The 17,527-nt window shown below is 37.9% G+C and overlaps 1 protein-coding gene across 2 annotated transcripts; it reads right to left on the reverse strand.

Moving 5' to 3' along the window:
* Positions 1-2,475: 2,475 nt before the first annotated feature.
* FBXO4 (F-box protein 4) lies at positions 2,476-16,965 on the reverse strand. 2 transcript variants are annotated; one of them, XM_058564160.1, is made up of 7 exons: positions 16,840-16,965; positions 15,082-15,317; positions 12,482-12,702; positions 9,010-9,085; positions 8,724-8,899; positions 4,563-4,738; positions 2,476-3,601 (listed from the first exon to the last, which is right to left on the reverse strand). In XM_058564160.1, the coding sequence occupies exons 1-7, from the start codon at positions 16,948-16,950 to the stop codon at positions 3,512-3,514; spliced, it is 1,086 nt and encodes a 361-aa protein (XP_058420143.1). In that variant the 5' UTR covers positions 16,951-16,965; the 3' UTR covers positions 2,476-3,511. The 2 variants fall into 2 exon arrangements, with proteins under 2 accessions (XP_058420143.1, XP_058420142.1); XM_058564159.1 differs by having other exon boundaries at positions 2,478-3,601; positions 16,762-16,965.
* Positions 16,966-17,527: the final 562 nt, after the last annotated feature.

Genomic DNA, 17,527 nt, shown 5'->3' on the forward strand with positions numbered 1-17,527 from the left:
ATGGAACTTATGGGTATATTTAACTTAAGTGAAATAAGTCAGCTGGAGAAGGACAAATATCATATGATTTCACTCATATATAGAAGATAAAAAAAAAAAAGCACATAGATACAGAGAACAGATTGGTGGTTACCAGAGGGGAAGGGGGTGGGCGTAAGACAAAAGAGGTAAAGGGGGACATTTATACAGTGACAATGGCAACTAGACTTTTGATGGTGAACATGATGTAGTCTATACAGAAGTCAAAATACAGTGATGTACACCTAAAATTTATGTAATATTATAAATCAGTGTTACCTCAATAAAAAAAAGACAAGTAGGAAAAATGTAGCTCCAAATCAAGAGAAAAAATAGTCAATAGAGGTCTGCTCACAGATGACCTAGACATTGGAATTAGTAGAAAATGATTTTTAAAATAATCATTTAAATATGGTAAGGAATGTAGTGGAAAAGATAGAATGACTGAAGAGATAGAGAATTTTAGCAGAAAAAGGGAAGACCTAAAAGAGAATTAAATGAAAATTTTAGAACTAAAAAATATGACTAAAATTCTTAAAAATGGATGGCTATAATAACAGACTAGACAGAACATGAAAAAAAGAACAGTAAACTCAGACAGGTCAATAGAAAATATCTAAACTGAAACATGGAGAGAAAAAAATGAAATTAAAAAATAACATGATCAGATACCTGTGGGACAATATCAGTGACCTAATATATGTGCAACTGGAGCTCCATGAGCCACAAAGAGAAAGAATTGGACAGAGGAAATATTTAAAGATAATGGCTAAAAATTTTCCAAAACTGATGAAAGATTACCAACCATAAATCCAAGCGATTTAGTTCTTTATTTCAAAAACTAAGAAAATCACACCTAGACACATCAAAGTCAAACTGCTAGAAATTAAAGAAAAAAAATAACAGCAGCCAGGAAGTATGACACATTCAATTCAGTGAACGAAATGACTGACTCTTATCAGAAACAACAGAAGCTAAAGATAATGGACTTATATCTTTAAAAGTGCTGAAAGAAAAAAGTTAACCTAAGATTCCATTTTCAGATGTGTATTATAATCCCTAGAGCAACCACTAAAAAAATAATACAAAGAGATCCAGCCAAAATGCTTTTGTGCCTGGGAATGGCTCAATAATTTCCTACTGGACTAACTCTTCTGCAGAAGACATACTACAAAAAGGTAGCTACCCAATACCAATGAATAGTGAAAAGAAGCAAGCACATTCTGGTGAGGAGTACACAAAGGAGGAAAGTTCTATAGAGTAATTTCCCATTTTTTTTTACTCGTGGATTGGGCGTGGGCATTGCTGGTACACATCACAGCATGGGGAACTGGCAGAACAAACACAGCCTTTCTGGCATGGGGAATGAGAGTACCGACACAGGGCAACTGCAGCCAGTAGACAAAAAACGGAGAGTCTTAGAAAAGACAAACCAGGAAGGAATCCCCAAATTCTCTGTCTATATTTTTGGCTGAACTTTGTGTGCAAAACCAACTCAAGCTGCTCACTTAAAGAAAAAAAGATATGAATGGAGAGTGCAGCTGTTACTAAAAGAACAGAGTTTGCAATTTATGTCTAACGGTGTTAACTGCTTAAACAAAAGAAATATCACTCATTGGAGAAATACAGCAGGATCCAGTTTCCACAACTTAACATTCATTTTTTTCCGGATATAATACAAAATTCTGCAACGTACAAAGAGAAATAAGAATGACACCCATTCCTTTAATAAAGCAAAATCAACTGAAACCAACTCTCCCAGCCTTTGGAATTAGCAGACGAGGATTTTAAAGCTGTTATTACAACCATTCTCAGTGACGCAAAAAAACATATGCTCTCAATGAAATAAAAAGAACTCTGAGAAAAAAAATAGAATAAAAAAAGAACCAAAAGGAAATTGTAGAACCAATACAATATCTAAATAGAAATTCATAGGATTGATTTAACAGGAGAATAGAGATGTAAGAGGAAAGGGAACTTGAAGATTAATCAACTGAAATAATCCAAACTGAAGAACAGAGAGAAAAAAAATTGAAATAAATGAGCAAAGCCTCAGACACAGGTTAAATAATAATGAACAGTGTAACTCACATTACATAATAGAAACCCAAGGGAGAGAAAAAGAGGAAAGAATGGGGAAAAAATATATTTGAAGAAATAATGACCCCAAATTTTCCAAACTTGGTAAACAACGCGAATTTCTATAATCAATATGTTTAATAACCCCTAAGCTGGATAAATATAAAGGCCATACTTAGGCACACTGTAGTGAAACTGTTGAAAACCAAGATAAAGAACAAACTTGAAAGCAGGAAAAAAAAAGACAAATTACACACAAGGGAATAAAGATGCATTAGTGAATAACTTCTTATCAAAAATTACAGAGGCTAGAAGAGAACAAAAGAACATCCTGAAAGGGCTAAAAGAATAAAATTATCAACCCAGGATTTTATGTATCTTGAAAAAGATAAAAGACTACTTTTATTATTTTTAAAAATTTTCTTCTTCTACAGTCTTTATAATATATATGACTTTCGGCAAAACTTATAACACTGTCTTCTGGGATTTATAACATATGTAGGTGTAATACATTTAACAGCTGTAGCAAAAAGAGTGGTAAGAATAATAGGATCTACACAGTTACAACATTCCTACATCACACACAAATTGATACAATGTTAACTATAAGAAAACTGAAAAGCTAAGGATATATGTGGCAATCATAAGAGGAACCTGTAAAAAATGCAGAGATATGCTAAAAAGCTAACAGAAAAATTTAAATCGAGTTGAGAGAGGAGGGCTATAACGTTTCCTCTGCAAAGTGCAAGCAATTAGTGAGGAGGAGATCATAGGATCATGTGAGTCTCTGGAATGTTTTCTCTATAAGCTTTCAAAGTTATTTGAAAATAGGAAGAACTTCCAGGAAAAGTTATTTTCACTGAATTAGTATTAAATATGATATAAAGTTAATTTGTACTGTTTTAGAAAAAAACAGAAGTTGTATGGCCATAATATTAAGTGCAATTCCAGTAAATATTCAGTCTTTAAGCAGTACATTTATTAAAAATAGATAAAAATTTCTTTTCCGATAACTAGTTAAGAACCCTTGAAAAGAACCTATAGAAAGCTTAGCAAATTTGCTATTCACCACCAGAGCAATCTTTGAACCAAAAAGCATAGAAACCACAAGGAATGAGAAAAGCACAAACTTGCTTTTTCAGAATTTAATATTTTAAAAAAGACAGAAAATATAAAAGTTATCAGGAAAAATCTAAAAGGTTTGTTTTGGGGCTAAATGCTAGCATTGAAACTTTTCTAATTGATTTAAGGTAAAAAGTAAAAATTATATTAAAAAACACAGCAGCTACAGCTGTCCAATATAAAGCCCAGCGGCAAAAAGGCAGGACAAAGTGAGCTCACTGGGCAAACATCCACATCACGACCTTAGTAACAAGTTTCAAATGGTTTCAGTTCCCAAGGTCTGAGAGGAGTGTCATCTTGCATGCTTAGATTCTACTTCTTCAAGAATCCACTGAATGCCATTCAAAAAACCAGTCAGAGCTTCAGCCTCTGTATCCTGGACCTATGAGCAGATAAGAGAGACCATTGTCAGTAAGAACCTGAGTGCAAAATCTTATGCTTACGAGGGATTTTTCTAGACACTAAAAAAATGAAAAGGACTAAAAAAATCCCAATAAACCATGGGTGAGTTGCTCAAGTTTTGTCTTCTAGAGAGCTTAGATAAAAGAAATATGATCTCTTATGTTATAATTATTACCAATTTGAGGCTTATTACTTATCTTGGAACTCAGCTTTGGGAATGGGAAGAACTACCATTTCATGACTTGTTTGCATGTATTAGGAAAAACAAATTCCTCCAAAGGATTCACTTTGAAAACTAAAACATTTTTTCAATGAACCTAGCTAGTCAGCTGACAAATGTGACACCTTGTTGTAAATGTGTCTTTAAAACTGCCACTCCTCCTAATGGTAAGCTAAAACTCCCACCACTCAGGAAGGTACACCTTTATCGGTAGCTTTCAAACCCTGTTCCAAAGAGTCTCCAGGGCTCCATGGAAAGCATGGGGGAGGAAGGAAGAAAATCCTCTAATTTTTTCAGCAAAAGCATTTCTAATTTTAATTTTTCTTTATCTATTTTACCTAGGGGCTTTCATGTAAGGTTTCACTTGAAGAAAGGATTCCATGATTAAAATAAAATTTGGACAGCAAGACACTGGAATCTATATTTTTGATAGGCCTTAAAGCATAACACATTAATGCTGAAAAAACCATAATAACGGCATCTAAAAAAACAATCCCCAATTACTATCTCACTGTATCCATGACAGGCGAGGCAAGTAGGGAACAAATGATCAACTGAGACTTACTGACACCAATCAAATATCTCCCACCAATTAAGCTACTAAAATTGACTTTAGAATGCTGTTTCATTAAAGAGAATGAATAGGAAATAATAAAATCAAATAGAAACTAGAGCACAAAATAAAATCAGATTTTCGTCACCAGAGAAGATAGGACCTTACCATCCATGGGTGGTTTAGATGATTCAGACGCAGCTCATGGGCCAAATAAAAACAGGGCATTCTTTTTACATTCGCTTGAGAAACACAAGCTAAAACCAGCATCGGTCTTCCTGAAGATCCAAATGCTGGATCTGTCATTGCCATAATACGAGAAAATTCATCTTGCCATTCGTGTCCTAAGGAATGTAGTCAAAACCTTTAATTTGCATAACTTGTAATGATTTTAAAAATGACATTAAATTAAAAGCAAAATAAGGAAACCAAAAAATTACCAGGATCCAAACATAACAAACTGCTTCTATTGCTGTGTTCATGTACTGATCTGTCATAAAATTACATTAAGCCTTGCAAAAGTATAGGAGTTTAGGTGAAATCAGAGGGAAAAAAAATCACAGTACCATTCAGATGTCTCTATAGTTTGAGAGCAAAAATACTTTGATATAGATATTTTCCTCTCACAAATTCTGTAGCTATCACTGCCCTTTCTTTCAAAGGCCTTAGTTTCAAAAATTTAAACATATAGGGTCTAGCTTTTTTATCCAAACTGATGATCTCTGCCTTTCATTGGAGTGTGTGAATCACTGACATTTTGTGGTAGGCAGAATTCTAAAATGACCCCCAATGACTCACACCCTTGTACCGTCCCGTCCCCTTTGAGTGTGGGAGGAATCTGCAAACCTGATGGGATATCATTGCCATGATTAGGCTATATTATAAGACAGCTGACTTTAAGAAAGGGAGACTATCCTCAGAGAGCCTGACCTAATCAGGTGAGCCCTTAAAAGGCATGAGGTTCTTCCTAGTGAGAGAGATTCTCCACTGCTGAATTTGAAGACAGAGGGAGTCACATAGCAAGGAACAAAGATGGCTTCTAGAAGCTGAGAGCACCCCCAGCTGACAGCTAGCAAGGAAATAGGGACCTCAGTCCTACAACAGCAAGGAACTGATTTCTGCCAATAACTTGAGCTAGGAAGCAGATTTTTCCCCAGAGCCTCCAGAAAGGGATGCAACCCATCTGACAGCCTGTGAGACCCTAAGCTGAGAACCCAGCCATGCCGTGCATGCCTCAGACTTCTGACATAGGGAACTGTGAGCTAATAAACAGGTGTTGTTTTAAGCCACTAGGTTGGAGGCAAGTTGTTATATATTAACAGAAAAGGAATAAATAGTAAATGTACTTATCAGCACGGTGCGTTTAAATCTATCATATACCTTTTGGATTTTGACTGGTCCCATCTGCTCTTTCTTCCTTTTTCCCTCTTTTCCTTCCTTCTTTTGGATTGAGTTTTTTAATGATTCCATTTATCTTCACTACTGGCTTATTTAATTATACCTCTATTACACTTTCTTAGTGGTTGCTCAAGGATTTACAGTGTACATCTGTAACATACACAGTCTTCCTTTAAACAGTATTATACAACTTCACATATAGGAGAACCTTATATCACTATATTTACATTTCTTCCCTTCCATGTTGTGTTGTATTATCATATATTTTATTCAAAAATATTATATCCTCACAATACATTGTTACTATTTTTCCTTTACATAATTATAAAGAAATTAAAATTAGAAAAAAATATTTTATATATAGCTATATTATTTCCATCCCACAGCTCTTCATTTCTTTTTGTAGATGCAGTTTTCCATTTGGTATCATATTCTTCTGCCTGAAGAGCTTCCTTTAATATTTCTTGTAGGGAAAATCTGCTGATAATGAATTTTTTCAGGGTCTGTTTGTCTGAAAAAGTCTTGATTTTGCCTTCATTTTTGAAAGATATCTTTGCTGGATATAAGATTTTCCCCTCTTTGCAATACTGTAAAGATTTCCCTTCATTGTCTTCTAGCTTGCAGCAATTCTGTCAGGAAGTCTCTCTCCTTATCTTTGGCTCTCTAAATGTATGTTTCCTTTTGCTCTGGCTGCCTGCAAGATGTTCTCTTTATGTTTGGTTTTCATCAGTTTGGCTACAGTGTATCTAGATGTATTTTTTATTTATCAGGTTTGGAGTTCTCTGAGCATCTTAGATCTGTGGTTTGTTACCTTTCAATAATTTTGAAATAATTTTGACCATTACCTGTTCAAAAATTTCTTTTTCCCTGTTCTGACTCCCTTCATGTTTTGAGACTCCAATTACACATAAGTTAGATCAGGGGTTGGCATACTACATTCTGCAGATCTGTTTTTATAAGTAAATTTTTGTGCAAAACAGCCATGACCATTCATTTACAAATTGTCTATGGCTATTTTTGCACTTTAACAACAGAGCCGAGTAACTGTGAGAGATCTTATGGCTCATATGGCTCATATGCCTAAAATATTTACTATCTGGCTCTTTAAGAAAAGTTTGCTGACCCCTGAGTTAGATCACTTGATAGGTTCCCCTAGCTCTTGATGCTCTGTTCCCCACTTCTACTCTTTTTTCTCTTTTGTTTTAATTTGGATAATTTCAATTGATCTATCTTCAGGTTCACTGAAGGTTTCCTTTGCTGAAAAGTCCACTGAAGGAACTGTTCACCTATAATCATATTTCTTCTATTTAGTATTACCATTTTACTTTTTTATGCTTTCCTTCTATCTGCTGAAAATCCCTATCTGTTCACATATTGTCCACCTTTTCCACTAGATCCTTTAACATTTTAATCATAGTTATTTTAACATCCCTTTCTGAGAATGCCAACATCCAGGCCATCTCTGGGTCTAGTTCCATTGACTGCTTTATCTCTTGACAATGGGTCATTTCATTTTTATTTTTTTGTGTCTTATAATTTTTAATTTAATGCTAGATATTTTATGTAGAAGAACAGTAGAGACTGAGGTAAAGAGGATTTACTCCCAGAAACGGGCATGCTTCTTCTTCTGTTAGGCCATTAATGCAGTGGATTGAGTCCAACTAGTCAGTAGTTGAGCTAGATTTGGCTTTGTTGCTATGGGTAACTTCAGTGCATCATAAACTTTAAGTTCTTTCAGCAATGACTGCTCCTACTTTGTTATGAATGAGAACAATATTTATTTTATATATATACTCCACTTAGTTCACAAAGAATTTGAGGAAGAAATTACAATATTGGTTTGTGGGCCAATAATATTCTGATTTCATGCCTATACAGCATTGTGAATGGCAATTATTCAGAATATGTGGAGAGTGTTCTTAACTAATCTACTTAATTAAAGTAAACTTTCCACCCCACACATCTCTTTACTATCTGGGTAATTAAAACAAAGATAAAAGTTTTCAGTTATCTGCATAAATTATTTGAATGGGGCCAGAAGCAGACAAAACATCAATAATAAAAAGTGCAGAAGCATAACACAAAAAATTACTATTTGGTATTTATCAAAATTCTGTAGGTGTTTGTTAAAAAAACAGATGCCTAGGGGCCAGGCTGATGGCGTAGCAGTTAAGTTCACGCAATCCGCTTTGGCAGCCTGGTGTTCGCGGGTTCAGAGCCCGGGTGCAGACCAACACACCGCTTGTCAAGCCATGCTGTGGCAGCGTCCCATATGAAGTAGAGGAAGATGGGCACAGATATTAGCCCAGGGCCAGTCTTCCTCAGCAAAAAGAAGAGGATTTGCATCAGATGTTAGCTTAGGGCTAATATTCCTCACAAAAAAAAAACAGATGCCCAGGTGCCAGCCCTGGGGCTGAGTGGTTAAAGTTCCACAAGCTCTGCTTCGGCAGCCCAGGTTCACAGGCTCGGATCCTGGGTGCGGTCCTACTCCACTCATGGGAGTGGAGTCACGTTGCAGGGGCATCCCACATACAAAATAGAGGAAGATTGGCACAGATGTTAGCTCAGGGGTAATCTTCCTCAAGCAAGAAAAGAGGAAGGTTGCTAATGGATGTTAGCTCAGGGCAAATCTTCCTCACCAAAAAAACAAAAACAAAAATAAAAACAAAAGAAAAAACAGATGCCCAGGACACTGAATTATAATCCAGGGTAGGAATCAAGCAGCTGCATTTTAACAAGCTCCCCAAGTGATCCTAATGCACATCATGTGCATTGGGTTTGAGAACCCACTATTAACAGTAATGGTCATAGAATCACATTGATAAAATTAACCATCATATTCCTAAGGAGCCACAGTAAAGCCTAAAAAAGTATTTTCTTATTTGCTTTGCAAAGAAAGTGCTTTTAAAAAGAAAATAAGATAATGCTTACTTTTTTGAGCTTCAGCATTTGCCACGTAGATGAACCCATCAACAACTTCACACACCTTCTGAATTTGTGGAATTACAGTGTACCGGCTTCCTTGTTGATCATCTCCTTCATTCTGTAGACTGAACATCTTGTTAACTGCACTTGTATGCTCTTCTCTTGCTCTATCTCTTTCCTTTCTATAAGAAGAATGTAAATATAAAACATAAACAGACACTAAACAGGCTCCATCTCCCTAAAATATTCCAGTCCTGATGTCTCAGGTAGGCTGCCAAGTAGGTAGCCTTACCTAGTAGTTGAATATAATATCAGGATGTTGAATTTATGTTGGTTGCTCAACTGAAAACTGACTCCTGATCCAATACCTAAAGGAGAAAACTACAGTTATCAAAACAAGTCATTAATAAAGACAGCAGAAGATCAGATTGAAAAAAAATTACCCCGCGTTAGCAAAAAGAGCAAACTCTATGACAAGTCATATACAGCTTTGAAATAAAATGAAATGTTTGTCCTACAGAAAAGATGCTGTATGCAATTTCCATTCACCTGGCAATAAAAATATGGATAAAGAACAAAGAACTGCTAGGCTTATAACATTCCTTTTCATATCATCATCACTATCATCATTAAGTTTATCATCATCGTTATCAGTAGCAGCTGATGCATAACTGCTACTACTATTTATCTTCAAGACTAAGACTCATTTTCATAATTTTATGTTTCTCATTAGTCTTATACTCTATATATACATTCAGTGAAATGGCTTTTTTTCCCTTCTGAAAAGCTGTTTTTAAATGGATGGGGAGTAATCAATGGCACCTTAGAAAATTGAAGAAAATGGCAGATACTGAAATTTGGAACCAGACTTAGGTTAGAATCCTGAATTAGCTATATACAGCCATTTTTTTGTAAGTCACAATTTTGACATCAAAAAATAGAAATAATACATACTTTTTAGGGTTATTGTAGGCATTAAACAAGATCACATATATAAAACTCCTACTAAAATGACAGGTAAATAACAGGTGCTAAATATTAGCTCCTTACTACTTTATATCTGAATCATTTAACATTGTTATTTTTCCTTCTTTCTTAACCTCTTCCTTTCTTTGGCTGTGGTAACACTCAGGAGTTGATTCTCCTCTTGCCTCCTGGAAAGATCTTTCTCTTCTTCCATGGCTCTAATTCTTTTTGCTATATAAATGTCTTTTTAAATCTGTACAATTGTCTCTATCCCACTCCCAAATTTTTTTTAAAAAAGTTATCATCATCTCTCACCTGGACAATCACTTCTAACCAGTCTCCTACATCCACTTTTGCCCCCTACTATCCATTCCTCTGACAGCAGCTGGAAAGATTGCTTTAAAATGCCTATCTAATTACATCTCTTCCCTTCAAAGCCATTGCTCTTCAGATAAACAAAACCCTAATATAATCCGGCCTCTACTTACCTCATTAGGACAACTCTACCTTTCATTAATCCCTGCATTATAACCATCTAGTTGTTTAAATAAGCCACGCTATGCCATCTTATGTCACCATTCCAGGCAACACATATACAGAGATATTGGTGGCTGGGAATGTAAGCATCCCAGACCAAGTGACCCTAGTTCTCTGGCCACTAGGTCTGGTGCACAAACTCCCCAAAGAGATCATAGAAACAAATTCTACCATGTCTCTGATCTTTGTTTTCATAAGTTTAACTTCCAGAGGTTACCCTCCCAACACATCTAACCTCAGCCCATTATGATCTCCATCCTGTTCTGCACCACCTTGTCAATGACCCATCCCTCTATTCTTCCCTGATCTTGCAGGGTTTGAGGCATAATTAGATTGGCATTTTCAAACAATCACTCCAGCTGCTGTCTGGAGAATGAAATTGCCATTTCATAATCAGCAAATTTCCCTATATCCCCAACCTCTTCTTGAAGTGTTCCCTCCACCTCATGGCCTTACCTGAAACTGACCCCCTCCAAGGTGCTGCTTCTCTTGCAGTGGACTCTCAAGTAACAAAATTGTCTATTCTCTCACATCTTGGGATAAAGAGGTGGGGTCAATGTTTTCTTTACTCCCCAGTGCCATGTCCTAACCATTACTCACCAACTCTCCTGAAAAACTCCATCTCTTTGAGACACGCACACCATTCAGCTGTAATACCATCTTCCCTTCCTCAACCGTGTCATTTATGAATCTCTTTTTGATAATCCCTTCCTCCAAACAGTCACTGAAGATCTCAGCACCTGGTTCACAATCTTCCTGTCCATCCTCAGAAACTTCCAAGTCCATGTGGACTCCATGATTCCCAAATCTTGATTTCTAGTCCAGATCTTGCCCTTGAGATCTGGATGCATAAACTAATCCATAAAGTCATTCGTTCATTCATTCATCAAATATATATTGAGTGCCTACTATGTGCCTGGCACCACAGATATAACTAAGAATATAGCTTACAAGATTCTTGTCCTAATGGAGCTTCCATTCAAGTGGATTGCTTATATCAGGCATCTCTACTTGTACCTCTCAGACTTATCAAAGTCAACATATTCCAAAGAGTGGCTGTCATTCTCCCTATAGAGATTCCTCAAAAAAGTTTCTCTTCCTCCTCCTATGTTTCCTTATCCTAGTGAACGGCACCAACATCCAATATGAAAACCACACCAGAAACCTGGAGTTGTCCTTATTACTGCTAATACACATTCAGTCAATTCTATATCCTTCATATTTTTATCACATTATAGTGGTTTCTCAATGGGTCTCTATGTCTTTATGGCCCCTTCTAATCAATTCTCCACTCAGGAGCCAGAGTGATCTTTCAAAAATACAATCTTGATCACCTCACTCCTCTGTTTAAAATCCTTCAACAGCTCCCAAATGCTTAAGCATGGCATACAAGTGTCTTCTCACCTAGCTCCAATCTAGATACACAGATCTACTTCAAATGTGTCATGCACACCCAGAGCTTTGTGCTTTTAGAAATGTAGTTCTTGCCGCCTAGAAGACTTTTACCCTGTCTTTTTTTCTGATGGCCTATTCCTACTCATCCTAATGACTCATGTGAGGCATCATGTTCAATGTGGAGCCTTCTTTGACTGTTACCTTTCTACGCAGGAGCTAATTACCCCACATTCTAATCACCTGTATACTTGTCTCTACCCTCACTTACACCAAGTATTTACAGGGCAGACAGAGATTTTTTATGTTGTTTGTTTTAAATATCTGCACTGCTAGCATCTAACAGGTGCTCTCAATAAATGAATAAGTAAAGCATAAGCTAGATTATACTGCTATTTGTATTTATTATAGATCCTGCTTATCAACTAACTACATGGTTGCTGTTTTTTTTTCATAGAAAGAAAGGAAAGGTGACAATTTAGCTCTTTTTTGAAATTCCAATATAGAACAAAGTACTTTGCACATAGTAGATGCTGAATGGTTTTTGCTGTTAATATTTTAAAATATGAGAAAAAATAAAATATGATAAATACTGTACAAACACAACATCTTGACAACATATAATTTACTTTCACATAATCTTATCTTCTTACACAAACATGAGGAAATAAGAGGAAGTTTACCTCTCATAAAAAGTAAATTAATTCTTTCAGTCCATTGGGACCTGGGGGCTCCCCTTCACCAAATCACTGTATTTCATTACATCAAATAGTTAATTAATTAACAAATGAATTTCTTTCTATTTAACATTAGTGTCAAGCTCAAAGTGTTTAAATTATTATGTACTGTAGATTAACAATGAAAATTACCATCAATCTGCCTCTGAGGCAAACCAGCTGTTGGGCAGAGTTCCTCAGAAGACATCAAGCTCAACACCAAAGATGTATTCAATTCTTCCAAACCTGGTCCAAACATAGCGAATCGTGGCTCATTCTGAATGATCAACGAGTGTAAAAACGAAGTGACAGCTCCATACACTGGACGGCTGGATTTCGAAGATCTTCTTGTATATGGACAGCACATTTTATAGCTGTATAAAATTGTCACAATTAGAAAACTAACACATAGAAAACTTACTTATCCAGTTATTCATTCAGCAATATATAATTTATTGAGAACTTGCTAGACACAAGGGATACAATGCTTATATAGTCCCAATCCTCATGGAGGGCAGTGGAGGGCAGACACTGTTATATAGGTAGGCTGAGTGCCATGACAGGAAAAAGCACAAGGTGTTAAGGGGAGTAGTAGTGGTCCAGAAGCTGAGGAAGTCTTTTCCGGGAAGTAGTTACTTACTTTCTAATCTTTCATTTAGATTCTTTCACGGAACAGGTGATCTAACACTTGTTTCAATGGTTAAAATTCACTACATAGAGCACTGATTCTCAACTTGGGGAAATTTTGCCCCCTCGGGGAACATTTGGCAATGTCTGCAGACATTTTTGCCATCACAGCTGGCGGGTAGAAGAGCAGTGCTAGTGGCATCTAGTGGATAGAGGCCAGGGATGCTGTTCAACATCCTACAATGCACAGGACAGTTCCCATAACATCTGGTCCAAAATGTCAATAGTGCCAAGATTGACAAACTCTACACTAAAGATAAACTACACAGATAGTGAGCATAAATGTTCCTAGAGGTAAAAAAAAAATTACTAAGGCATCAATATAACCAAATTTCTTAGGTACTTCTACTAACAGTCTCAAATGTAACAGTTCAGTAAGTGTTAATTATACAAGGAAGGCTCAAATGTTTCTTACAGATAACCTAACAAACTAAGAATCATGTGAAAAAAACAACTCAGTTTCTTTCAATAGCTATAAATTTCTAAACTAGCAATTCTACATGTCATCAAAAATTAAAACAAAGTTAACCAAATCAAAATAAAATCTAAAGCCCTTTAACTAAATCAGGCTAGTTAAGACAATCACTAACCTAACAAGATAACCATCTTCATTTAGGAACCTTGTAATTCAAGAAAAAAAAATCAACTTTGAAACTAGGTAAATCTGGCTAAGCCTCACCACTTTAATTAGTTATGTAAGCCATTTATAGTCGGACCTTCAGTTTTTTTCATCTGCATTATTCTAGCAATAACAATCAACCCAGGGTTGTAAGGATCAGAAATAATTTATACGATCACAAATAGTAGTTACAATGATTATTACTATACATGGGGAAAATTTGGTTCCATAGCATCAGATACTTGATGCTATGGTTGGTTGTGGGATAATGTAGAGGTAACGCTCAGCAAGTGAGAGTACAACAGCACTTGCTGAAATTATATATAACATATCACATATGTTTTAATCAAGCAGTCTCACAAGACTTGATGTAATGGCATCTGGAATGGAATAAGGAAAGATTCTGAATAACTTTAATAAAATATGAAAAAAAATCCTATATGTAGTCACCAAATCTAGCACAGCAAAACAATATCTAGCAGGTTATATCTAGATCCAACATTATATATTCTTTTTGTGTGTGTGTGTGAGGAAGATCAGCCCTGAGCTAACATCTGCCAATCCTCCTCTTTTTGCTGAGGAAGACTGGCCCTGGGCTAACACCCATGCCCATCCTCCTCCACTTTATACGGGATGCCACCACAGCATGGCTTGACAAGCGGTGTGTCGGTGCGCGCCCGGGATCTGACCCAGCGAACCCTGGGCCGCCACAGCGGAGCAGCGCGTGCACTTAACCGCTTGCGCCACTGGGCCGGCCCCCAACATTATATATTCTTAAGGTAGCACGACGGCATTCCAATCTGAACAGTCCCTTATAAGTTATACGACCTTAAGGCAAATCCATAGTCACTCTGAACCTCAATTCCACTTCCATAACACAAGGATAATACCTTCTTATTGGGTGAGGATTAAATAAGTAAACATACTTAAGCATCCCTCATAGAATCCAATACACTACTGTTGCTCAGTAACATTAATTCTCTCACCTACATGATATTTGAAAATATCAATGCTTTGGGGTGATAACAGAATCTTATTTCCCAGAAACTCAAGAGTGGTTTTTCTTCTCTGTCAAAGAACTGCTCTCTGATCTCTGGCCATTCCTTTTCTGGATATGGAAAAGTATTTACTACGTAATAAAATGACCAGTGTTCTAAAGATAATGAAAATTTTAAGAAATGTTTTATGTCTTGCCGTATAAACTATATATAATTATTCAAATATTTTAGTCAGGCACCACAAGGAAAAAACAAAATGGAAAGTTGAAAGGGTCCTATGAAGAAAGTCATTTAACTTAATCCCCAGTTTTTACAACAGGACACTAAGACCCAAAATCCATGAAACAAATTAGTAGTAGGGCCAAGACTAACTTCAACTATTGATTTGTAATAGTCAAATTTAATATCTCCTTTTTTAATTCATAAAACTTGAATTCATAGATACTTACACTGCCATGTAGTCAAAAAATGCACCATCAGTGACCTCAGATATAGGCTTTTTTAAGATTTCTAGATCTGGAAGAGACTTCCAGTCAACAGAAGACCAAGAAGGAAGATCTCGCAATAGAAAATATCTCCACAGAATTGGATCTCGTACAGTTTCATTCCAATAATGACTTGTACTTCCCAACTGACACAGATCATGAGGTGAAAGAAATGACAAAATATATAGCTGTACATCAATCTGAAACAGACGGAAGCAGCAAGTAGGTAAAAGGGATGAATAATTTATGTTGGAAAATTGTTTTTTGATCATAAATTACAAAATAAATCATTATTATACTAGGAAACCAGAGGTCAACTGAACACTTTTTAATAATTAAATCTGTAAGTTACAAAATTAACAAAGAATTATTATACTAGATAACCAAAGATCAACTTGTGTTTTTTTTCTTTTTTGCTGAGGAAGATTCTCCCTGAACTAACATCTGTGCCAATCTTCCTCTATTTTGTATGTGAGCCACTGCCACAGCATGGGTGGCAATGGCAACTGAACCCAGGCCACGGAAGTGGAGTGTGCCAACCTTAACCACTAGGCCACGGGCCAGCCCCGACTTGTCAGTGTTTTTAATAATTATATCTATCATTCTGAAGTTATTCTCCTGCCATCAGGAAAGAATCATAACTGAAAACTTAATTTCTGACACATTGAAACATTCCTGAAAAACCATCTTTCTGGTATTTTTCAAGCAAAATCATCAGTTCCTTTAATTTCCCCTCTTGGATATTTTGCCACACCATTTATTTGAATAACTTAAGGAAATAATTTATTCTTCAAAATAAAACCTTTATCAAGTGGACAAACGTCTGATTTTATCATTAGATCAAATCAAAGAGTAAATCTGTCATGTGAGCTCCTCTATAAAATCTATTAAGTTATTTCAAAGAACCTCTGTAAGGGGGAGAAACTTGGAGGCATTCTAAGCTGCAATTTTCAATTTCCGGTAAACGTCAGAAGGAAGTGTCAATAGTCAAGTTGAGATACAAAATTTTAAGAATTTCTAGGAATTTCTCCCCTCTCCATTTTCCCATCTACCTGAAAAGTTGAATAAATGCTGTGTATAACTCCTGTGGCCTGTTGTAACTTGAAGCACTTGTAACTCAGTCATTTATTTTCGACTGGGGGAAGGTTTTGTTACTTGAAAGGTACGGTAAGCTAACAGCCGGAATATCCTTGGGGAGTGTGTTTTTGGTGACCCCAAAGTGTTGGGGTACACTGAGCCCAGGATGCAAGACGCTGAGAGCACAGACGCTGGATGCTTTCCCAAGCTAACCAGAAAGTCTGGAATGGTCTCCTTACTTCCTTAACCTGACATTCGGGGTCCTAGCCCTAAGACCTGGTTTGGGGGTAGAAACCCTGAGGGTGACCTGGCTGGTTAGCAGGGCGCCCCCTGAAGATGCGTTTCGCAGCGACCTTCGGCCCGGCTGCGGAGCGCCAGGGCTCAACGCCAGGGCGTTTCTGCTCGACTGCTGCTCCCAGGTGACCACACTGCCCGGGATGGCTGCGGGGACGGGCTCCACCACAGGCCGGGGCGCGGGGAGGCCCCCAGGTCCCCAGAGGCCGTCGAGGCGAGGCGCCCCTCCGGGCCGGGGCCCCGGCTCCTCCGCGGCCGGCGGCCGACGCTCACCGGCAGCCGCGTCAGGGCACTGGCCTCCTCATCCGCCTCCTCTGGAGAGGCCCTCGGCGCCACCCTCTCCTTGCCCACCGACTGCCAGAAGTTCCTCCAGCCGCTGAGGATGGCCGCCTCCAGGCGGCCCCAGTCGCTGTAGTGCGGCTGAGGGGAGCTGCCTCTGACGCGCGCCTCTTTTCCCGCCATGGCCGCCGGCGCCGCGCGTGACGCGCCGCAGGGTCACGCCGGCGCGCCCGCCTCCCGCCCCTCGGCCTGGGCCTCCTCTGCGGCGGGTCCGCCTCCGGAGCCGGGAAGCAACGGAGGGGTGGCCCAATTGGGCGTGGTTCCGGGCTGAGCTTGAAGCTCCCGCCAACAATCCCTGCCACGTTGCCTTCAGGCCTCAAGCTCAGCCCCGCGAACTTGACCCTTTGCTATCAAATCTCTTGCGCTTTTATAACTGTTACTTCCGCCAAGATATTCCCTCTGTCTGGGACCCGTTTCCACTATGCCTGGACCGAGGCGACTCCTACTTATTCAATAGATGGCCCTCTTCCATTATTTTGGGCTTAGTAACCAGTTGCTTCCTTCTCAGCAGGTGTGGGAGTTGGGGGTTGCTTTTCAGTCTCCAATTTACCGTTTGTTTTCTTGCGCATTAGCAAAAATTGGGACTAGAGAGGCGGTCAGAAGCCCAATCATAATTGACTTTCTGCCAAAATGAGAAGACTAGGTGCACTATACGAAAATATAAGCACATTTTAAAAATTGCTAACATAGGCATCTCATA

This window comes from Diceros bicornis, chromosome 20, assembly GCF_020826845.1.
Source record: "Diceros bicornis minor isolate mBicDic1 chromosome 20, mDicBic1.mat.cur, whole genome shotgun sequence".
In the NCBI taxonomy this organism is placed as follows: domain Eukaryota; kingdom Metazoa; phylum Chordata; class Mammalia; order Perissodactyla; family Rhinocerotidae; genus Diceros; species Diceros bicornis.

Excerpts from the sequence above, each read along its gene's own strand:
- FBXO4 (XM_058564159.1), bottom strand. The coding sequence starts at position 16,950 with ATGGCGGGAAAAGAGGCGCGCGTCAGAGGCAGCTCCCCTCAGCCGCAC. Across the intron at positions 8,900-9,009 it reads ATATTATATTCAACTACTAG|AAAGGAAAGAGATAGAGCAA; the intron begins GTAAGGCTACCT and ends TTCTTCTTATAG. Across the intron at positions 4,739-8,723 it reads AAATGCTGAAGCTCAAAAAA|GACACGAATGGCAAGATGAA; the intron begins GTAAGCATTATC and ends TACATTCCTTAG.